We start from the raw sequence: 24458 nt of genomic DNA on the forward strand, positions 1-24458 counted from the left end.
ATGCCCCAGAATAAAAAGCACCACAGCCTGTATGTACGCAGCCCTGGGGCTCAGGCACAGCTGAGGCCAACACAAAATCCAGGCTGCTTCCCTACTGCTGGCTTCATGGCCAGAGCCCTGTGTTAAGCATATGTAAAGAACTCTACATTTTCTCCCATCAACTCTCATAACTCAAAGAAAAATGATTCCCACGTGTGACCTGAAGAAAAAAGGGCTTGTAACAGCAGCAAAAATAAAATTATTAAATGTATTTTCCCATATATTCCTAAGAATACACAATGTTGCCCACATGAATCAAACGCAGGAAAAAAATGCCACTTCGTTAAGTTTCAAAAGTAAAAAGCAAAAGTAGAGTGAAAACGGAAAGTTTAATTATGTTATGAACATAAGTACCTCTCTTTACAAATAACACATTCATAGAAAACCTGAAACAGAAATCGCTTGGAAGCCGCTAGCCACGAGCACAGAGCACAGTCCCGCTCGGAAGAGAGAAGCCTAGCAACACGGCGAGGCAGCCGAGGGGCGCCCAGAGCCGCCAGGCGGAGCGCAAGACCGGCGGGGAGGCGCCGAGGCCAGGCCTGCAGTTGCCCCCGACCGGCAGCCGCCCCGCACGCGGAGCCGTCACATGGCGGACGGGCGGGCGGGGAGAGGCACAACAGGAAGTGAGTTCTGGTTCCTGGGTTAAGGCGCTCCGGCGGGACCCAGCGCCCCGTGTCGGGAGCGGCCGCGGGCTCCTCGAGGCGCTCGTAAGTCTGAGCCGTTTCCAAAGCCGCGGGGGGAGCTGCGGGCGCTCGGTCTCGGGACCGGGGCGCGTGTTCGTGGCGCCCGGCCGCAGGCCTTCCCCCCCCAGCCCTGCCCTCGCCCCCTCCGCGCTTCCGCCGCCCGCCCCTGGGAACGCCGGTTCCTCCCGGCGGCGCTCCGCCTTGGTCAGAAGCGGGACGGAGCCGCGCCGAGCGGTTCTCGGCGCCCTCGGAAGGGCCCGGGCGGCCTCACCCGTCTCCGGCGCTGCCGGGAAGGCCGCGGAAGCAGTGGGGCGGCGAGCGGAGGGGCGGACGGAAGCGTGCGGCTGAGCCGGGTGGCGGCCGAGGGCGGCTGGGGCGGCCCAGCTCACCGCTAACCGGCGTCGCCCCCCGAGCCCGGGAGAGCCGCCGCCGCTCCGAGCTGTACACGCGGTGGCTGCCAAGGGATCGTCTCGACAGGTTTCCAGTTCCTAAGACGATGGCAGTGTAACTTTTATAAATATTTCCATTGAAAAAAACTGTTCTGAAAGCAGAAGTACATAGAGAAGTACTTGTGTCTGGATGGCATCTGTGTTGTTATGTGAACCTACGAGAGGTAGGCAAGTACGTTATGAATGAAAGCCTATGTGCACATAATTAGCTAAAACCTTATTTTTCAGAATGGAAGGTGTTTTCTGAGGCACAGTGGAAGCTCAGTGTGTGTGCAGCACTCTGTGCTGCTGCGGTTTCAGATGTGTGCAGCAGAATGTTGCTGATCTTTGTGTCAAGGTTTTTTGGCGTTGGAAAATTCATATTACAGCTGCTGTCTTTCTCCACCTGTATGAGCGAAATGTGTTTTGCTGGAAGCAAGGATTTTAAGAGCTTCTGCAGGTTTCCCTGAGTTTGTTTACACACAGGTTTGTCTTACGCCATTTTCACTACCCAGTTGTTTTCCAGTGTTCAAGACATTACTCAGAGATGGAATTCACGTTCTCATTGCCATGGAGCACAACACCCAGCTGCTTGCTTTTATAGGACTCCCTTATCAGACAGACTCTGGTGTTAATCTCCCTAAGTCTGTCATTGGTAGAATAAACAGAGCGTTCTGTATTGCTGCTTCTGCTCTGACTCCAAAAGGTTGGTGGCGAAAGAATCATAGAATGGCCTGGGTTGAAAAGGGCCGTAATGATCATCGAGTTTCAACCCCCTGCCATGTGCAGGGTCGCTAGCCACCAGACCAGGCTACCCAAAGCCACATCCAGCCCAGGGTCTTCAGGATCTAATGAATCTAGAATGTTGGTGATCAGGGTTGTCAGCTTTGAGTTGAATGTGTTCCAGTTGTTCAGTGGATGCAATATAACTAAGCTTGGTTAAAATAGAGAGGATATTTTGGTGACTTTTTTCTTCCTAACTGGTTGAAAGGAACAGAGAAAATTACAAGGAACAACTGGCAATTTTCCTGATAGATATTGATGCATATGAAGGAGAAGCAGAAAAAAGATCCAGTTTTTCAAAATTTCAGGATTTCTGGATATTACTGCTTCTCACATTATCTATTTATTCCAGACAACTCGGGATGTGACTACTGAGCAGTTTAATCCAGTGTAAATCTAGACTCCAGACTGCAGCAATCCTACCCACAGCTCATCTCATGTTCCCACTGCCTCCTTGTGTTGGTAGTGGTGCTCCAGCAGCCTCGTCCTGTTTGTTTGTTTAGAGGCAGCAGGGTGCTAGTTCACTGGCACGGCTCAACCATACAGCATAGAAATGCTGACACGGTACAAATAGATGGCAAAAATGCATGACCTGACGTGAGAGAAGGTGGAGTATCATGTTCTGTGTCTGTGCAGGCTTTTATCGCTATTACGTAACCAGGATTTTATGTTACAATTTTGAAGTCACTGCTATGAATGAAAAAAGGAATTCTGTCTGCCTTTTGCTGATGTTTCCTTCCTTATGTTGGCATCCGTCTACTGACACAGGTGTTTGTGTTATCATGCAATTTGAAGTGGTCCATGAAGCTGACCTGCATTAAAATAGCACAGCCAAAACACCTGTAAGTGTTTAGTTTTAAGCTGGATTGGATTGCTGATACATTTTACAGTAAAGCCACTTGTGCTTACAGAAAGAGAAGGGAGGAGTAGAAGCAGAAGCCAGTGTCCAGGGTATAGAGTATACAGGACCAATTCCTCTGTGGCAATTCCATTTTAAAATATCATTATGGACTGTTTCTATTCCTCTTTTCTTACATGGAGCCTGGCTTTTAGGTAGCTACCTGTAAGTTAAGATTCATGGGCCTTTTTCCATAGAGTTGGAGACTACAAACAACTGTTGTTTTTTTATTATTATTATCTACCAAACAGAAAATTGGGTGTAGTGCTACAATTCTGTCTCCTGCTACTGTAGGTTAGATAAGAGTAAGAATGTTTGTTAATATTGCCAGCCTCCATCAATTCAGTCAATCAGTCAGTAGAAGGCTGAAAGTTACGTATCAGTTTTAAGCATTGTTTATAAGCATTGTTTTTTTCCAAACTGAAATTTGAATTTCCGTGAATGAAAGAATGCCTTAATTTTCTATGAACTGTGGGTACTCTGGATTGAAGCCCATTCACTGTTGTAATACTTCTTGTATCAAAAGGCCCTGTTAAAGAATTCACTTTGCTATTAATAAAGTGCAGCCATCCTGAGATACAATTGGGATACAGTTGCTTTTGCAATATGCACACATCTTTGCAGTAAAGCTCACAGGACAAAAAGGTACAACATCTGTGCAGTAGACAGCTGAATCTTTTAGGAAAATCAAACCTCTTTTCTGCATTAAAGATATCCAAGAGCAAGAAAAAATGAACAAAACTTAAAGCTGTAGTCCTTTAGGATTTTGAGCAGGGTCTTAGATAGGTTATGCTCGTACCCTTCTTGCTTTATTTTCTTGGCAGCTCCACTATCTCTAAGAGTGTCTGTGGTTTTTGCATGAACCCGGAAGACAGTGATAGATGATAGTGGCTGTCCATTCTTTGTACTGTGAGGTAACCATGCTAATATTTAACTAGGAGAGGAGCTGTAGATTGCTCTTTTTTGCTTGTTTGTTTTCATAATATTGGCCCTTTTTTGCTTTTATTTGTGACTTCACTCATCTATCCTCTACTGTATCTATCTACAGTATCATAAATTTTAATCTGAAATCTTAAAATTTATGTCATCTGTGATTATGGAAGCAAAGCATCTGTGTTTCCAAAGTTCATTCTGCCTTGAAATTGAAGTCTGTAACCAGTCAGTATTGTTCTGTTATGCCTCAGTGACCAGCAGGTTTAGTTTCAGGAGCTGCTAATAAAATTGCTCTCTAAGTATAAAAAGTTGATAATAATGTGGAAAAAATTCCTGCTAATTTTTACTGGTTGGGAATACTGTTGGGTTTTGTTTTGTTTAGATAAAATTTGTTTTATTCAACTTTTGGTGTTGAGTGTGTTGCCATTTTCAAGTGTGGCAAAGAGTAAGATAGGCTGATGTGACCTAATGTTACTGAATTCTTATCTTTAAAATGTTTAATGCAAAAAGCTACATTCTGTTCTGGCTTGTTTAAATGGTTCCTGTTATTTTACAATTGAGTAAACATTAAGCTGTCTGAAATGTTGTAAAATCAGGTAACTGGTGATTTGCCTCAATTTTAAATTCTGTATGTCCAGAATTTGATTCATTGTTAACCTGTTTTTACTTAGCTTATGATTGAACATACCCCTATAGATAGATAGGGGTAGATACCCCTATACATAGAATTAAAATGTTGAGATGAGCAGAGCTGTAGTTCTGTCTGTTTTGTGAGTTAATGCTCAAGATTACTGCACATATTACTTGAAGCTGATAATAAAAAGAGTGATGTTATGTATATTTTTAGTTATATACTTCTTTTTCTTGGCTTTCTCTCCCTTCTGATTACTTTTCAGATCTCTTGACTTGACCATCCTTTCAGTGATGAAACAACATTGGGAGTTATGGACAAAAACATTGGAGAACAACTTAACAAAGCTTATGAAGCCTATCGACAAGCATGCATGGATAGAGACCATGCTGTGAAAGAACTACAGCAAAAAGTATGTGGTGGGTTTTCAGTTGTGTTTGTAAAGCAGATCTTTCAGTCAAGGATTGTGGTACATTTAGATTTCGGTTTCACTTCAGCTACTCACTTGAGTGCACTGGAGTTGAGAAGAGCAGTTATGAGACCAGGCCACTAAGCTGCAGAGCAGCTCATTAAGGTGTGAATGGAATGGGTGGGTTTCAACTTTTTTTCTCCCTGAAACATTAAAGGTGAGAATTTTCTGTTTTGAAGAAGGATTAATGTAAACTGCAGTGAAGTATATGCATGTTACCCATCTTTAATGAAGTACATTTTGAAATTTAATTTGCTTTACTCGAAAGTGATTTTTTTGAGTTGTTATTGTGAATAGGTTAAAGACTCCAGTGTATTAAGCACTGGCAAGCTATTAGGACAATGGAGCTTTCTTTCAACATTTAAAGCAAACTTACTTGAAAACTATTAGAATATGCATTGGTTTTATTAAAAAAAAAAAAAAAAAAGACAAAACTATACAATTGTTCTTTAATTATGAAGTTAAGGAAACAGATTCTAGAGGCATTCTAATTTGTAAGGAGCACCTCTGAATTTTTACCACTTTTGCTGTTTCAAATAAAGATGAAAAATTAATTACTTTAAGGAAAAGCAATCAAGGTAATACTTCTAGGCCATCTAAAATGTCAGTGAGAGAAATTTCTGCCCTAGAAACAAAACGCTGAATACAAGGTCAGGCAATAGCCTTTCTCAAGTCCATAGAAGAAGGGTAGGCAAGTGTGTGAGATCATCAGTGTTAAGAGAACCAAATGTTTGCAGTATTTCCCTTCATGTTTTCTCTGGTTCTGAAATAAAAACCAAAAACCTTTCATAAAGAATTACCAACTAGGCCAAATTTTTGCTTTAGTCAAACTTTCAGTAGTTGGATTCCATAACTTCAGAAGAGAATTGAAGTATCTTTTCAGGAAGAATTGGAGTATTTTTGTTTTGGATTCATTTTCAGTTTTTTTTTTTTTTAAGCCAAACTCATGGGTTTTGAATCATCTTCATACAGTGCCTTGTTCTAGTAAATTCCTCTGTTCATTGTGTGGCCTTCACACATTGTTGGATTGTCCACCATTCTGTTGTTAACAGTTTACTACTTAAGTTACCAATAGGCCACTTGTTTTGCCAGTCTCTAGAGCTGGGAGCCATGTCAAGCACACAGAAGCCAGAGTCATCTCGGCCAGATGGTGTTTGATACAGATGGATGGTTGGTTGTCATGCAGATCTTCTAGTTGGTAACTTGTTGCTGCCATCTGACTCAAGGAATAATTTGTGCACACTGGCTGTCAAAAGCATCTTCTCTTCTGTCTGTTTTAGCTGTCATGTCTGTGCTCTGTACAGAAGTGTTGACAAGACATTGCTGTTGTACATTTTCAATTTGGTTCTCAGTGATTTTTCTGCTTCATGAGGTCTCTTGTAGCTGCTGGAGAGTACTGCTCTTTGATCACTTTTTTTTTTTTTTTTTTTATATAAACTCTCATAGTACAACTACTACCCAACCTTTTAAAATAAATTTTGCTTCTAGGTTTATTCCTGCCTACTTTGCAGACAAGCACATTGAGCAGTAGAGGAGTGTGAAATTCAAATGTGACTGAGATTAGAGAATTAGAAATCAGTATGGATTCATTATAAATAGAAGTGAAAATGTACCTGCTTTTGTGCTGGGTGTTGACCTGTTCAGTAATAGGCATATTCTTAATTTAGTGCAACCTTGTAAGCTTTCTTGCTGGGATTTCACAAGTTTTCTCACTTCTTTTTAGTGCTACTGTAACTGCAACATTAGGGCTGTGCTAACTGAATAATAGTTTTTGAGTAGTAGCATCTTCCTGCCACCATTTGTTCAATTAACTGGCCGTCTAACAACATTTATACATTTCATTGAAATGTGAGTGGCTTTATTAGGTTCTGTATGTCTGGTTATTAGGATCTTTATGGCCTGGTGATAGCACAACTCTGATTAGATAATGAATAGAGCTGATTGGCCACTTCTTTGCTTGCTTTCCCTCCCATTGTTCGGATTAGAAAAATACGTGTACATCGCATGAGCTGTGTAGGTAGGCAGTTTGTTACTTACAAAGGATCCATTGTATGGGATAAGTAATGTTGTTTGCTTGTTAGAAAAGACAGAGAAAGAAAGTTATATCTTTCTATGGATAAGCTAACTGACCGGCATTTTGAAGAAATAAATAAAATATTTCTAACTTTAAGCCTGCTATGTTCTGTGGCTGTGAATGAACACTCCTAGACTGAAGCCATCTTGTCCTTTATAAGTGCTGTAGTTGAAACAGTTACTGAAAATTAGTTCTTATTTACTACTGTATCTTTTCTAGTCAGCAAAGTTTCAGAAGTACAGACTTGCTGAAGGTGGCTGTAGTTGGTTTCTCATGCAGAGGTCCACAACTACAGTCATCTTTAAAAGTCAGAGCTGTTTTTTATATGCTAAATAGGAGACCCCTAGTCAAAACAAAACAAGATTAATGCTAATTAAATTGTATTTGCAGACAGAGAACTACATGCAGCAAATATGTGAACAGCAGGAACAGATAGAGCTTCAAAACAGCATTATTGCAAAACTGAATTCACAGTTAGCTGCTCTGAATGCTAATAGAGGTATGTACTCCAGTCTGCACATTATTTCTTCTTATGCTGTGCTGCATTGATGAATAGTTTTGACTTTGTGGCTTCAGCTTTCACAATATACATCTTTCAAAGCACTATCATGCTTTTCTGTGAACGTGAGAGTTAACGCAAATGTGCCGTTTCAAAATCTATTTATAAAATGCAGCACTTCTGTATCCTTTTCAAGAAATTGTGAGATTTTCTTTTTATGTAGAACCTGCTCACACTGAACTAAAAAAAAAAGAAGTTATGAAAATATGGGTTCAAATCATTCACTAGATTAAAACAGTTGCGTATTAACTGTACAGCTGTCTGCTAATAAGTTTAGCCCATGGGTTGTTCTAGATGTGAATGCTGTAGTTAGATGTCTTTTACATCAGGAGGTCTCGTAACGCTGATTTTATTGGATAACTAAAGGGTTTATAAGCACATAATTCTCTTTCAAATCAAATAGTCACTGATTGATAATTTTCTACTGTTTTACTGTATTACAAAAATAATAGAAAAGAGTCACTGTAACCATGTGTTTGTCTGCCATGCTCATTTAATATTTATTCACACTAGCCTAACACTTCTGGTTTTCATAAATTCTAGCAAAGCGGTTGGCTTTTATTTTTAAGAATACCTGTACACTTCTTATGGCTAGATTAGTCTCACATTGTCTGTAAAAGCGCACAATTGGGTTTATTTTGCTTGTTTAATATGAAGATTTTTAGAAAGAAAATAAGTTAATATAAGCCTAGCAAATCTTAATTTTTGCTTGTACTTAGAAACTGTCTGTGGGAAGATACAGTGACAATCAGCTGCTTTTTGTTTTAAGGTAATGTGCATCCCTACATTCTGAGGCATGAAGACACTGAAACCTCCAACTTATCTTTTAGCCAGCTCTCTGAAAAACTGAATGTAGCAAAGCGAAGAGAAAGGCTCTTAAAGGTATGGTCATCTGCTGCATGCTGAGTGTAAGACTATGTTTGTTCTGTGATTATACTGTGAGAACCTAAGGACAGGTGTCTTAGAACTGTTCTTCCAATACAAGATCCTTAAGTGTGTGAACATTGTGCCCTGTAGCCTAGTTAGTTGAACTGAGCATCTGTCTTTGAAACTTCCCAGTGTAGTTGTCATTTGCTCCAGCTCCCTAGAATAATAATTTTGATTAGAAAGTAGGAACTTGCTTACTTTTTCTGTATCTTTCCAAACCAGTGGTCAAGAAGGTGTTTTCTCATTCTCTCAGAAGAGTTTTCAGATTGCAGCCAGTCTGTGTGTTTTTTTCACAAGAAGTGGAGAATCTGCACTCAAGAAGTGATGGAGTGGTAAATAAACTCCCCATTGCTCTGGAGACACTGATGATTTGTCTAATTTTAAGCAGACAATTTTAATACAGCGTCTCTTCTTCTCTATTCACTGAAATAACATGGAAGTTTTCAGTACAGCCTGTTTAAAGTAACAGGAATAAGAATAAATCAGTTCTGTAGAATAGGCAGTAAATACTGTGGGTGGATTTTGTATGTTCAGTAAAGACAGGGACAGAGATGCACAAAGTCACATGTTCTTATTCTAAGTCATTCTGTTGTGTTTTTGAGAGCTGCTATGTAATGCAGAAATCTCTTGGTTTAGAGTATGAAGCTTCCTAACAGAGACCCTGTAAGACAACCTTAAAAAGACCTATGACTATCATGTCCTGGATTTAAAAACAGTTAATTTCAGAATTTGTTTCCTAAGCCATAGCTATGAACAAACATGCTATGCTAAATTCACAGAAATGCAGTTTTCAAATCAGAAATTAATTAATTTATGCTAATTAATAATTGCAGTAGATTACTGATGTTTATTTAATTATCTTGAAGGAACCTTCTTTAAAACTAAGCCTTTGCTAACATTTTAAATTTGTTATTGTCAAAGATTTCTATGCATTACTTTTTAAATAAAAAGGAGTCTTTATAGATTTTACATAGAAAAATATATAATCACAAACTTTTCTAAACTTTACATTTCCTGAACTTTCTTTCCTAAACTCCACGTTTATTTGTAGTGCAGTGCAGTTGAAGGGTTAATTCTTTGATGGAACACCTTTGCATATTTTTGCATTTCTCTGTCTTGAATTGGATATATTCAGCTTTACAGTTGCATATGAAGATGTGATCAAGCCTAATATTCCGTGCTCTTGTTTCTGAGCACTCCAAGGCAGTAGCTTCACTTAGCAGCTTAGTTGTATACAAGTTGTCCTTTATTCTACTTTTCCAGTGAAATTTTTAGGCTTGCAAAATGTTCAAGTCAGAATAGTAAATTAGGTTTACCCAAACCCATTGAAACTGTCTTCTGCTAAGTCCAATATAGTTTCTCTGCAAAACTGTGATCTGTCTTCCAGCACAGTTAATAGAAGTGCTGGATTGATTGTGATAGGTGTATGGCCAGGCCTTACATTTCGGAAGTTCAAAATGATGTAGGGATTTGCTTTTCTGTCTTCCAGCTTCAAAAACTTGGCCAGACTTGTCCATTTTATCTGCTGTTGTCAAATGTTGTTGCCAGGGTGTCATAAAATGTTTTCCTTGTTCTCATTCATCTTCACTGAGTCAGGCTTGGTCATTACCAGACTACATACAAAATTACCACATTTTCTTCAGATCCCTGCTTGAGGAGGCCAAAGGGACCTGAACTGCTGGTTTTTCTGAGGCTGTTTTTAGGTACTGCCTGGTTCAACATTATTAAGAAGGAAGAATGTGTCTCTAGTAACTGCATCAAAGTTATCCAGGAGACATGTCAATTGACCAGTGTCAAGTAAAGCTTCTTTTGTGTGCTATTTTTAGTAGTCAGTCATCAATGTCCATAAACCAGGAAGCTAAAGTCAGTACCTGTGGCAAGAAGACACACTCATGTTCATATTTTCCTTGGTCAGAAGCGTTAGTGTTGAATGCTACATGGAGCATGATGATCAGAATTTCCTGTGCCACAAAAAGATGGAAGCAATTGTGTATCAGGAATGACTGATGCACATAATATACATAATTTTTTATTCTGCAGTAAATGTTTGTCTTGCGGGCTGTTAGCATAGTAAAAAGAATGACAATGTATGGCAGTCGTCTTTGTGCTCAGAATTGTGGGAATAAAATGACTTAGACATCTAAGAGCAGCTACTACATCCATCTTGTAGAATCAGTGTCAGCTTCTCTGGTGTCACTGTTTTCTGTCTTTGTTGCATAGAAAGCTGTGCTTTAAGATTTTCATGGTAGCTAACAAGTCTATGCATTTAGCTTAGTAATAGGATGCATTTTGTAACGTTAATTAGACCTTCCTTTGTGATTTAAGAAATTATGGTATAGCCTATTTCTTTATCTGTTTAGTGTACCTCTGCCCCAAAATAATGGATGTGGCTAAGCTGTTGAAAGTCATTACTGGAAATATTCCCTGAAATCACTTAGAGTAGTTTGTAAGCTGAGTAACATTTTCCATTAAAATCGTGTAAAAGTTTATTTATCCTAGGAACTCGGGGGGGGGGGGGGGATGAGAAGGGGAAGACCATTATAGCGCACTTCAGGGGAAAAGTAAAGGGACCAGTCTTTGCAGCAGTACAATTTGAGGGCTGTGCTGTAGAGCAACTCTGCTGGAAAGGATCTGGGATCTTGTTAGACAGTAAGATGAGCATGAGCCAGCAATGAGCCCCAGCAGCAAAAAAAGGCAGCAGCTTCCTGAGAGCACAGCTAGCAAACCTCAGGGAAGTGAGTAGCCCCTTTATTCAGCATTCAGTAGACTGCATCTGGAATACCATATCCAGTGTGGATGCCTCCCATACAGGAGGGACGATGAAACAATGGAGTTCAGCAAGGAGCCCACAGGAGTAGTCAGGGGATTGAGAAACCCCATGAGAAGAAAATGCAGAACGTAGGCTTATTCAGCATGGAGAAGAAGTGGCTTTAGAGAAAGCTAGTAGCTCTCCATAGAGGTTATCTTCACAATTGTGCATGGCAAGAGGGCTAGAGACAATAGGCATTTGAAATGTGAAAGGTTCAAACTGAATAAAAGGGAAAATTTTTAACCATGAGGACAGACAGGAAAGGTTGTCAAGAAAGATTTTTCCATCTCCGTCCTTGGAGGAATTCAAGACCTGGTCAAACATTATGACTGCTGCTTTGATTAGTAGGTTGATTTGGAGAACCTTTTGAGGTCCCTTCCAACTTGAATGTTTTGTGAGATAAACCTCCCCAAAACAAGTGTCATTGTTTGAAGAGTTAACCTTTTCATAATACAGAAATAACCTCTTTGCTGTGTGCTAATACAAGCATTCTTAAAAGATACGTTGTGCAGCCAAGTACTTAACTGAGCAGGTGCCACCTATGTGGCATGCCTGTCAAGACATTAACCTAAAACTTAATGCACTTTATAATGTTACCACATTGTTTGCAAAATCCAAACTCTGACAGTATTAGAAACTGTAAGATGATCAAGCTGTGAAGGCTTGTATTACTACGAGATCCCCAAAAGCAATTTCCAGTCTTTTTCCTAGGATGATATCCCAAAGTTGCACAAAAATGGTACTTAAATCTGATATATCTTCATTGAAACTTGTTGGAAAAGCTCTTCCAACATTGATTCCCGCATAACTTTTTTTCATCTCTTAAATCTTGTCCCTGCTGCCTGCAGGAGAAGGTGGAAGAAAGCTACTGGCTGTCCAGAAGTTTTTAAAAGTGCATATTTTTTGAAGCTTAGTTTCAAATGGATAAATGCTGTGTGCTGATCAATGCTATATCACAGGCTCAGTGAAAGAATTAATTTGCTGTCAGTTGTTTAAGGGCAACTGTTGTGTTTGACATAAGCTTTTTCCAAGGCGTTTGGGTTTCCAAGCAGCTTATTTTCAAAGAAAAATACCAGAGTAGCTGTGTGCTGTTGATTTTTGTTGTTGTTGTTGTTTGTTTGTTTGTTTGTTTTAATGGAAATTGAATTTGAGCAGGGAATATTTGGGAACTCAGTGGCTCTGTGTGGCTTGGTGTTTGTGAACTTGCACCATGGAATGTTACTGCCCTTCTATTACTGGAACAGCAAAAATCAGTTCCTCGTACCATTCCTCATGTTTGTTTTGTTTTGTCTTAGATGATCAGAGCACTCCCTGGTACCTTCTGGTAACTATTTCTGATTTAGTCTGTATTATTCAGGTAGAAGAACAACAGTGTAGCCCTGTTCATATTTAACTGTGGCTTGATGTATTCAGTAAATAGGTCATGAGTTGAGCTGCTATATGCTTTCACGTTTCTTTCATACACAGAACAATACTGAAGTCTTCTTTGTAGCTGCTATGATTTTATTTTTATTCTCATGCTGCATAATGCTTTTCAGACTTTTGTAGTCTTTAAATAACGTGGAAAAGTATATAATTGTAAAACAATGTCCAGCTTTTGTCTCTGCTTTAATTTTCTTCGAAGTATTTTCAGATCTCTTGAAAATACTTTTATGTGTGCCTCCATCTCTGCTTAATAGGAGCTATTTTTTCCCAAATTGATGAATTGATTGATTTCTCATTCATCAGATATTTCCTTTACATGTTCTTTACTTTTTATGCCTTTAATGTTCTCATGCCTCTTGAAAAAATTAAATGTAGCTGCTGCAGCATCAATTATAGAAATTTATGTTATTTAGGATTCATTGGCCTAAAATCTTCAGACACCTTGTTCTTTTCAGAACAGAAATCGTTCTCATTTTTTCCTCCTTTGCTGCTATTTGATTCACACGCTTCCCTGGGTTCTTACCTACAATGATACAGAGTACAGATTCTACATTAGAAGACTACTGAAAGTGTTTGATCTGTCCTGTAAAGTGCAAAGTGCAGAGGGAAGGGTCCCTAAGCCTTAGAAATTAGGAAGTTTGTAATACCTAAAGAGCAGAAATACCTTGTCACTTCAAAGGTGTTTGAATGAATGGATTTGTAATATCTGCAAATGGTTGTGAGAGAGGATTTTTTCTAGGATAAGAACAACCTATTTTTAGACAGTGTTTTGAACCCCTTAAGAAGAAGTTTAATCTGAATCTCTGGGATTCCAGCAAGTTCCAGAATTGCATTGAAACTCTGACCTTAAGTTTACTGTATAAAGTCACAACTGATACTAAAGAAAAAACCGCCTTCAATGCTATTTTTTCCGACTTAATTTAGGTAGGTAGAATAGCTACTTGGCTTGTAACTATTGTTTCAGCTGTATGTGTATGCACCCATTCTTAACCACGCAGTGTGTGTGCATAGACTAGCTATGGATCCATCATGGCTGCTATTGTCTCATTTTGGTTATCTCGCTGATAATATCTCAATATCTTATAGTTTAGGTTAACCTTTACCTATCTAATCTCCAAACAGACAACATCAATCTATTTACATCCCATTTGTAAAAAAAAAACATTCTTCTCAGAAGAACAGTGTTCTTTTTATTTTCTTCTTTCCTCTTCACATTCCATGATCTTTTAACAGACTATTGATGACCTATTATAATATCATCGATGAAGATGTTGAAAAAGACCAGACCCAGTACCAACTGCTGGGAAACACCATTAGCTACAGGCCTCCAAGTATACTCTGTGCCACTGATCTCAGCCCTCTGAGCCCTGCTGGCCAGCCAGTTCTTAATCCACATCTCTGTCAAATCATCTATCCCACACTTCCAAGGCTTACCTGCAAGGATGTAATGGGAGACCATGTCAAAAGTCTTGCTGAAGTCCAACTACGCAAACATCCACTGCTTTCCTCCCATCTACTCAGCCAGTCACGACATCATAGAAGGCTACCAGATTGGTAAAGCATGATTTCCCCCTGATGAATTCATATTGACTGTTCTTGATAACCAATTTTTCTTCCACTTGCTTGGAGATGACATCCAGAATAAACTATTCCATCACCTTCCCACGGATGGAGGTGAGGTTGACTGGCTTGTAGTTTCCCTGTTCATTCTTCTTGCTCTTTTTGAGGACAAGAGTGACATCAGCTTTCCTTTAGTTCGCAGGCATATCTCCATTTCACCATGACTTCTCCAAGATGATAGAGAGCGGCTTGGCAACCACTTCTGCCAGCTCCATCGGTGCTTGTGGGTGCATCCCATTGGAGCTCATGGATTTGTGTGCATCAAGTTTCCATAGGCATTCTTTGGCCAGATTCTCCTCAACAGAAAGGAATTCCTCCTTTCCCCAGACTCTTCCATAGCATATCCCATGTTGGAAGGGGTCCATAAGGATCCTGAGTCCAACTCCTGGCTCCACACAGGACCACACAAAAATCTGATCTATCTGAGAGTGTTGTTCAGATGCTTTTTGAACTCCAGAAAGCTCAGTGCCATGACCACTTCTCTGGGAAGCATATTCCAGGGCCCAACTGCCTTCTCAGTGAAGAACCTCCTTCTGATATCCAAATTCTCTCTTATCTGCAGGGTCTGGGATTCCTCGGGGGCGCTCTCAGCAGTAAAATGACTAAAAACATTAATATGACTGTCATAAATTCAGAAAATTCAATTGTTTTGACTAATCATATATGCTCAGATATATCTGTGTTTAGCAGTAGAAGGTCCTTACTATCAGTTCAAAATTAGTACTGTAGTAAATAAGTGTCCCTGACTTAAGTTGGAGAAGCTCAACTTAGGTTTTTTTGGACCGCTGAATAGTGAAATTCCACACACCTCAGTTCTAGTGAATACACTGGAATTTCTTAAATTGTTTTTTTAGGAACAGTTAGAAAATGAGAGCATGAAGTTGAAGCAACTGGAGGACAGAAACAGTCAAAAGGAAAGGAAGCTTATGTCCATTATTTCCAACCAAGAAGATAAAATACGAACTCTGAAAAACAAATTGAAAGAATTAAATGACGTCCAAAAGGGTACACAGATGCCAACATACAAAATAGAGGTAAGATAAGAAACCAAGTGGAGATAAAATGAAAAACCAATCTTCTGTAAAATACCACTCTTTTCAAACATGTTTATGCTAATTATTCTAAGAAAGTGATTTTAAATTTCAACATTAGATCATTACTAGGAAATTGTTAAAGCGCACAAAGCACGTAGAAACTCTGAACTATTCAATACATTGGTTGATTTTATGTTAGTTATTTTTACATTCTGTCATCATTATACTAGCATTTGCAAAAACTGGAGATCAGCATTTCAGTTTTATAATCTTCAGTTGGGAGTTTTCATCAAGATTGAGTTGATTTTTTTTTGCTTTTACCCCACTCTATTTTTGTTACAGAATAGCATCTAGGGTGAAATACAGTTAGGGGATAGCTATACTGCAGTCGCTGGTGTAAATGTAATCTTGTAAGTGCCTTTTAGCCAGCTAATTTAAATTGAATATAGGTAAGAGAATGAGCACAGCAACACAGAACTTGTTGCTATCAGACTTTCCAAGCGTTTTTGTCTTACAGCAGACATTTGTAACCAATGCTGTTAGGAATAAAGCAGCTCAAATATGCCAGTAGGAGCCACAGATGCGCTTTACCACCAGGTAGGCTACTAGTCAGTGGTTATAAGCAATGTATCACTGAAACCAGCTAATTTGACAGACATATGATCATATTATGAGTCTGGTGTGGAGCACATATGAACATATCCAGGTCATCTGGTAATGTAGATTTAGTGGAACTGAGCTTAATGGCCGTTTATTGTAGAATCTTTTAATACCTGGCATTGACTTAAAGCAATGTAATACTAGAACGAACCACAAGGTGGTAGTCAAAGCTAAGAACATCTGAAAACCCGAGCGAACTCTTGTCGTATTCGCTTTTGATGTCTTCATTGATTGTTTTTGTGAATAAATTGATTACTTTTTTTTCTAAGAGCTGGAATTTCTGGGTGCCTCATTAACGAGCTTATACATAATACATAATCTGAATCTTATATATGATTGAAACAGACTTACAGCGAAGGAAGATTCTTAGAATTTCATAGAAAGTTTCCTTTTAGGAAGTATGAGCAGAGGAATGCCACGCTGAGTTGCTAAAAGCTGAACTAAAAATAGGGATTTCACGAAATAGTAAAAAAATTCTTTTGTTGTTTTGTGAATGTTTTGAGTGCTTCCGGAAGGACTGGATGAAGGGTACTGCGGCGTTTTTAATCATATCAGGCCAAAGAGCAAAATGAATATGCTAACCTGTGATCCATAATTTCATGTTTTACTTCAAGGTGAAAAGTAAGAAAGTTGTTCCAGATAAGCCTGAATTATCTATAGGGATTTCTGGTATTTCACCTTTGCCTGAAAGGTAAATACTTCTGCATTATTTCTGCAACTTACTTACAATTGTCTTTTCTGCTACTAATTATGACCTCTCATTTTCCATCCTTTCTGCACAGTACCTTAAAAAGTACTGGGGAGCAGCAGGGCTGAAGTTGGAAGGAAAAAAAGCCATGTAGAATCACAAAAGAGTTTTACAAGTATGTACAGATAAGCTGAGAATAAGAATAGCTGCTGAGTTCAGCAGGAGGTTAAACTCTACAGGATATTACAGTGGACTTTAATGCTGGGTTTTGGATTAGCATTAACTCCCTTGCATTAGCTTTCTTCAAAACAGGAACATACAACTGTAATGGATTAACTGATGGCAGCACAGCAGAGTAGCCTGCTGCACTGACAGGAGGAGGTCTGATAGTGTGAAGAAATAATTCTTGTCCTAAATGAGAGGGGTTGAAACCAGTTTATCTGTAAACTGAAAGCATCCAGCCCTGACAATGACCAAGGGACCAAAAGCAGTATATTTCCTAAGCAAACATTGCTCCTTCAGCCAGTGTTTTGAGAAAGATATTGACCATGCTCTTAGGTTTGCACTTTTCACCAGGTAGACAATAACACCGCTTCTTACAACCTTTGCAAATGTCAAGTCAAATATTCTTGAAGAGGATTGGAGAGAATTAGGAAAAAAAGTATTGTGAACTCTTGCTGTCTTATTACTCTTATTTAAGCATCTGATTTTGGCCATGCTCTGACATAGACTAGGTAAACCAGATGGATCTTTAGACTAAATCATTACTGCTGTACAATAAGAAAAGGGAAATAAGTCTGTGGTAAAGACTTAATGTCCTTATTTATGTATATTTAAAGAATAAAAACTTCTGCCTGTCCCCTCTCTCACCCTCAAATAACTCCCTTATTCTGCACTGGTGAGACCTCACTTGGAGCATGTGTCCAGATGTGGAGTCCTCAGTACAGGGGAGATGCAGAGCTGTTAAAGTGCATCCAGAGGGCCACAAAAATGATCCAAGGGATGGAACATCTCCCCGATGAGGACAGGCTGAGAGAGCTGGGGCTGTTCAGCCTGGAGAAGAGAAAGATCCAGGGAGACATGAGAGCGTCCTTTCTAAGGAGGGGGCTGTAAGAAGGAGGGTGACAGACTATTGTTGTGATAGAACAGGAGGAAATGATTTTAAACTAAAACGGGAGATTTTGATTGGATATAAGGAAGAAGTCTTTTATGATAAGAGTGGTGAGGCACTGGCACAGGTTGCTCAGAGGGTGGTGGATGCCCATCCTCTGAGAGGTCAGGCAGGACCAGGCTCTGAGCACCTGATGGAGCTGTAGGTGTCTGTGCTCACTGCAGGAGAGTTGGATGAGATGACTTTTAAACATCTTTTCCAACTCAAAAGATCCTGTGATTCTAGTATAACTTTTTTTTCTGTAGAAAAATTATGCTATCACATGTCTAGCAAATGAAGATTGGTTCATCTAATCATACGTATATTTTAATGCTCCAATTAAAAATGTATTAAGAGAATTTTCCCATTTCTTATTTATTGAAACACTTGAAAAATGGTCAGAACTTTAGCTTCTTCTCTAGGAGTTTCTTTTTTGAAATGAGGTCCAGGTAGACATTTGTATTCAAAAAGAGAAGCGCAGGGGGAGTAAGAGCACAACTCATGACAGTCCTGATTGCTGTATGAATAGCAATAGAAAGGAAAACAATGTATCGAGATAAAGAAAAACGACCCCTCTGAGCTTTTTTTGAGACAAAGATACACACAAACTTCACTTTTTCATCATTAAAGTCAATTTTATAATATCTGTGCTATTATGCTTAGAAATATAAAGTATTCAGCAAATGTATCAAAATTTCTCAATGGAAATTTATGCATAATGTGATGTCTGGTGCCTTAGGGTAAAAAAAAATCTCAAATCAGCATGAAGAGCAATGTCTATCAGTCTTAGTGTAGATAACTAAATTTTGGATAATCATATAATCTGGAGAAGATGTAATAAAAAATACTCCTCAGAAAAAAAAAAAAAAAAAAAAAAAAAAAAAAAGGAGTTGAGTCATGTTTTATAAAGCAGAGGAATAAGTTTACTAGCACGGCTCCAAGATGTGAGGTAGACAGAGAAGGAAGGAGCAGTAACAAATGCTTGTGTGTTCCTTGTCCTGTAAAGTCTGAAGACCACAAAAAAAAAAAAATTAGTGTTCATAGCAGCAGCAGTGCCCTGTTTTGCTTAGAATGGAATATAAGCAGTGTCTTGCACAAGCTGTCCCACTGATACCTGAGGAAGCTGGAAAAGAAGTGTAAAGGCTGGATTGTCTCAGGGTCCTTGCAGAGTCAGGTCCTAAACTTGAATGTGTGTATATATTATGACTAAACAGCTCCTTGACTATATTGTTTTTCCTTTTTCCGCTTACTTTTTTTCTGAGAACAGAAATGTATATACATATGTTGAAGAACAAGGTATCCAAGAAAAGTAGCATACACTATTGTTTTTCTCTTTGTGGGTGTGACTACAATAAAGGTCACAACAAGCTGAATTGATTGAGGGTCTAATTTACAATTTCAATCTTCTAGGGAGAATCTGGAGACTATTTTTCAGGAGATGAAAGAAGAGTGTCATCGAATATGTATGCTAGCCAGAGAACAAACAGACCAACTGAGTAAATTTAAAATAAAGCCAGAACCTGAAACTGGTAATATCATACTTAAGCTCTTATTGTGATTCAACTGTTTGAAAGCTTTGCTTTATATTTGAAAATACTGTAAATTACACATACATAGAAGTACTTCCACTGTTTACCATCTGCCTTTTTCAAGTCTGTTCACATGGTGCTCAGTATTTCACCAAGAAAACGCACCGCCAGTTTTGGCATTCTATGACGAATGCTCCAAATCACATGCTATGAAGACAGTCGTCACATCAGTAACTCTTAGAATTGTTTTGTCCCTTGGAGTGAGAGGCAGGCACTTACTGCATGTGATATCCCATCGTACCGTGTGAAATACAGAACTTGCTTGCTTTTAATTTAGCTGTCAGTTCAAAAGATGTCTGTTTCAAATGTCTGTAGCCTCATATTTGTTAGAGGAAAACTTCTGAACCGAGTACTGATTTTCTAGACTTCCTCATTCAGACTTTTACATGGTGTTTAGTTATATCAGACAAGAGCTTAACTCAACTCTTCCCTGAAAACAAAAGACAGACTTGAATTATACAGCTGATGGAAGAGATCCTGGACATCCAGTTTGCTAATGCTTATATTTAACATAATGAAGGCTATTGTGGGTATTCTTTCTAGCTTTGCTTGATAGTAAGGTCAGATTCTTCAGTGATTTCAAAAACCACTTGCCAAATTTACATCATTGAAGCAAACACGTTAATTCCAGTATTTGCTTCTAATTTAAGTTTGTCTTTGAAGCCTGTAGCTTCAGAGGACCAAGTTGAAACTGTAGTGTTACATTCTACTAAACTTTATTGTTTGAGAAGTGGGTGCTTGGCAGTTTATTCCAGAATTCATTTATTTTATTTAAAAATATGCCTAACTCATCTGTGCAGAAAGTTTTACATCATATAGATTTAATCTGTGTGACTTCTATTGCTTCTGCAGCTCACATTTGCTATGGTATCTGACTGCTATCAGAAGATCTTTGTACAATGAATGTACAAAGTGCCAAAAATGAACATGAGATTCTTGAAGCACAGGGGAATACCATCCCTCTTCTGAATAGCTGCTCAGTTTAAATATTTTCTTAATTTGGAATTTGCTGGGAGTTTGGTACCTGAGTGCCTTCTCAAATCTTGTTCATGGGGCCTAGAATGTTCTTGGTGCTGTGTGAAATATTTTTGGTTCCAACTTTTATTTCTGTCAGAACATGCTGGTATATGTTAAGCGTATGGGATGACATAGGTTACAATTAAATGGAAGTGTTTGTAGCCAAAAATGTAAGAGAAATCTAATTAATAAAACAATTATTTTCTTTTATTTCTGTTCTGATATTTTTGGAGTCAGAGCAAATGGTTATGGAAGACAAATACACCTTGAACCAATTTCAAAGAGACAAAACAAAGGTTAAAAAGCCAAGAAGGAAAATCAAAAATCTTGTGGAGAAAAAATATCACACCTTTTATAATGATATTTTTCTTAATGTTCTCCTCATTCTTTCTTCACAGAAATACAGTTTTCCATGCCAATACAGTGTACTGATAAAACTGATGAACAAGCAGAAGAGCTTTTTAAGCCTCGGGTTATGCAGGATATAAATAGAGGTGCATCATGCATCACATCTATCACACCAAGAGGAGTGGGCCAAGATGAGGACAACAACTCTGTAGAATCGCTTTCTAAATTTAATGTCAAGTTTCCACCTACAGACAATGACTCTGCTTTCTTGCAGAGCACTCAGGAAAAAGTAACAGTTCCTTGCTCTGGTATAGCTGAAAACATGCTTCAAGATCATCATTTTAACCGGGAGCACAGAGACCGTGCTGTTAACCTCAGTAAATTGGAACCTAACTCATTTGAAGCTCATGGAGTTGATCTCGTGACCTCAGCTTTACAAAGCTTAACTACTGTTGACAAAACAAACCCTCCAAATCATGCAAACACGCCCATAGAAAATACTCGTGACAAAACATGCTTGAAAACAGCAGACACTGCTTTCACGTTTATATCTAAGCACGCAAGCCAAGGTGCGCCTGAAGTGATTTTTCCTTCTTTTGAAGCTCCTGGAACAACCGTCAGAGGTCCTCATCAGGTATCTTTCTCTAAATACTGTAGACTTTGAAAGAAGGTAATGATGTGATCAACTGTATTGCTAAGGTCTTTGACACTTAACATATTCTCTGAGATATCTCACCAGTCTTCTGTTTAAGAGAATACATTTTGCCAGTTCTTCTCACTGATGCTGAAATACGTGTACAAGGCGCTTTTCCAGGGAAATAGGACAAGACTTTAAATAAATATCACCCAAATTTCAGTTTGTGTAGATATTAACTGCTTCTATATTTGTTTCAAAGCTTTCATTAATCCTAAGCTGTCACCTAGATCACTTTCTTTCTTTCTACTCTTTATCTTAGATGAATAGGACATGTAATTGTTTTAATTGTTTCAGGTGTACATCAGAGAGTATGAAGAATTAATTAGAAAACTAAACATAAACGTACACTGTGGAAAAATGATCTACTTTTTATCTTTATCTGAGTTATAAACAGAACCCTATTCCTACTGTCCAGAACAAAAATATGTTTGTCATAGTTTAAGCAGTCAAGTAGGAAAGCGTAATTATTTCTTTTGACAAATGTATGGAAGTACACTAAAATAATTCACGTTTCCGTAGGTATTTTGAGCTTGAATTTAAGTCCTTACTACTCAAAGTCCAGGGAAGTTCCTAAAAGCAAGGCCCAATTACTGTAAGGCAGAATAACGGTTTGGCAGCTTCTATCAGTTGTGTCTCTGAATATTTCGCTTTCTTTGTGTAGCATTCTGTCTCGACTGAAATTGCTCATGTATTTATTGCAGACCTTTATAGACTCCAATTGATTTATTTATTTATTGTATTTCTGAGGCTTTTCTCAGACCTCGTGAAAGGAGAGCTTCTCAAAACTACACAAATAGTGATGTTTAGGAATTTGGAGAGGGTGGATTTTGAATATTTTCACCATTTACTTTGACACAATTTTGTGTTTTTTCCTAATGACATGCAGCAAAAGAGCTTTACCTCCTAGTTATGATGATTTCCTCTGCTAAAACTTACCCAGACTAAGTTCAGTTTTCCATTGCAAATCAGTTTTGAGTGAAAGTTTAAAATACAGAAAGTTTACTGTTTCTGTTATTTTGAACTGTATGCCTGAGTTTTTAAATATGTTTTAAATACCTGTCTGTAGCATAGGGGGTCTCAATTACACTAACTTACTAATTTTAGTTTTTTATTGTGCTTTATTTTTCATTGGATCTTCTGTTAAAGCTGTGCCTGAGTTAAACAAATTAATTCACTTATTTTGTTACTAGTAGAATTCCTGCAGAGCTGTGAAGCATTCGCTCCATTCCTTGTTACTCTTCTCTTTATCTGTATTTTCTCTCCAGCGTGTTCTTTTACTAGTTAGTCTGTGTATTCATTTTTCAATAGATGGCACCCTGCATTGTATATTACAGCCAGTGAAACAGCTGGTATGTGATTATAAATTGATAGGGTAGTATGCAGCTTCAAAAAGTGGAGAAAAATTGTGGTTGAATAGCAGTAAGGCTTTGGTTCGATCATTGGTATCTCTGCAATAAAGAAATTAATTTGGGACCACCACTTAAAATGTAAATTATTTGCTTTGTGGAAAAAATATAATAAGTGCAACTTTTGGAGGGAAAAAGGCAATGAGAAACTATTTCAGTGTTAATAAGTCATATCTACATAGCACTATAGAACATACAGGATATAGATCAGAATGCATCTTATCCAAAAGTTTGTTTGAACTAAGCCAGTAATACTTTAGAATTTATTAAATATACATCTATCTCTCTCTCAACATCCATCAACTTTAATTAGCTGCCTACAAAACAGTTTTTAATGTACTTTTCCTAGTGAATGGGACTCGGTTCCAATTCCTAGTGAATTGGGTTTATAGATAATATGTATGTAGATTAAAACACTAGGTTCCTTTTAATGTTACTTGCATACATGTCTATTTATTGTACTAAATTAAAACAACAACAACTGTGAATAATATTTGTTCCTGGGATTTTTATGACTTTTTTAGGGAGTAGTTCCAGTGACATCATCCCTACCGCTGGTAAAGCTCCAGTGGGGAAGAATGAGATACCTGACTATTTTTTTCCTAGTGTAGATAAAACTTTCAAGTATTTACTACATATGTTAACTTATAAAATGGAAAACCCCATAAATGCAGTAGATTTGGCAACAGTAAGTTCTTGGAACTGCTCTCAGTTGCTGTAATAAATTTAGCTCTTTCCTTCTTTGTGGATACTAAATGTGAAAACTCAGTACTGTTTTCTTTGGATGTAACTTAAAAAAAAAAAAAAAAAAGAGTGACTGAAAAGAGCAGCAGATTAAAATAAGCATGGCTATTAGTGGACCTAGGATTTTACAGACTACTGTTAATTGAGACTTGCACAGAGATGCATTATGTTTACCAGTATTCACAATTTGCGGGGGTTGTTTCAGCCAAAAACATTTCTGAGAATGTTCATGATTACAAATCAAGTCAGTAGTCTATTGATCTTAATCTAGATGTTGTTTTAAAAATGAAACATCTGCTTAAATAAATCTCTGTACTGAAAAACATTTTAAGCACATGCTGAACACTCGGAGAAAGAAACTAAAGTTAAGTGCTTGTTTCAGCATTTTGCTGGATGAGTATTTTTCTTTCTATGTCGTGGTTCTAAGACTGGAAATCTTATTGTGTCCTTAGTGGATTTTTACAATAGTATATATTTTTAAATGGCAACTTACATGATTTGGTATTAAAAACAAGTAATTCTAAACACCTTCCTGGAAGGATGTTTGACTGTGTCTGTGTCTAGAAAATTTAATATGCAATTTACACCAGCAATGTACAGTAAGTAGGCTCTTTTAGCTGAAAAGAAGTGGTGTGATTGCACTTAATTACTAATTAGCCAATTTAATTATATGGATTGCTGACCATAATGAAAGATGGTAAATCTGCTACCGCTGTCTGATAAGCTAAACACTGTTTAAATATGGAGAGCACAAGGACTTGACTCCAGGAAGTTGCAGCTGGTTTAAACACAGGGATCAACTACTGTGAAAGCCACATTCATTGTACAGTGAATTACCAGAGCGGGG

At 38.2% G+C, this 24458-nt stretch overlaps 1 protein-coding gene across 5 annotated transcripts in view; it reads left to right on the top strand.

Moving 5' to 3' along the window:
- Window positions 1-627: 627 nt before the first annotated feature.
- Window positions 628-24458, top strand: part of TANK (TRAF family member associated NFKB activator) — a 26753-nt gene continuing 2922 nt past the window's right edge. Inside the window, exons 1-8 of one of the 5 annotated variants that reach the window (XM_042874822.1) lie at window positions 628-746; window positions 4661-4807; window positions 7329-7437; window positions 8267-8379; window positions 15133-15312; window positions 16587-16663; window positions 19221-19339; window positions 20815-21398. In XM_042874822.1, the coding sequence (XP_042730756.1) occupies window positions 4709-4807; window positions 7329-7437; window positions 8267-8379; window positions 15133-15312; window positions 16587-16663; window positions 19221-19339; window positions 20815-21398 (1281 nt within the window). In that variant the 5' untranslated portion in view covers window positions 628-746; window positions 4661-4708. Of the gene's footprint in view, window positions 747-1109; window positions 1344-2753; window positions 2776-4660; window positions 4808-7328; window positions 7438-8266; window positions 8380-15132; window positions 15313-16586; window positions 16664-19220; window positions 19340-20814; window positions 21399-24458 lie in introns of those variants that run through there. The other 4 variants (XM_042874823.1, XM_042874824.1, XM_042874820.1 and 1 more) reach the window with 4 other exon arrangements.

This window comes from Lagopus leucura, unplaced genomic scaffold (genome assembly GCF_019238085.1).
Source record: "Lagopus leucura isolate 7727_CA_CO unplaced genomic scaffold, USGS_WTPT01 Super-Scaffold_100012, whole genome shotgun sequence".
NCBI lineage: Eukaryota > Metazoa > Chordata > Aves > Galliformes > Phasianidae > Lagopus > Lagopus leucura.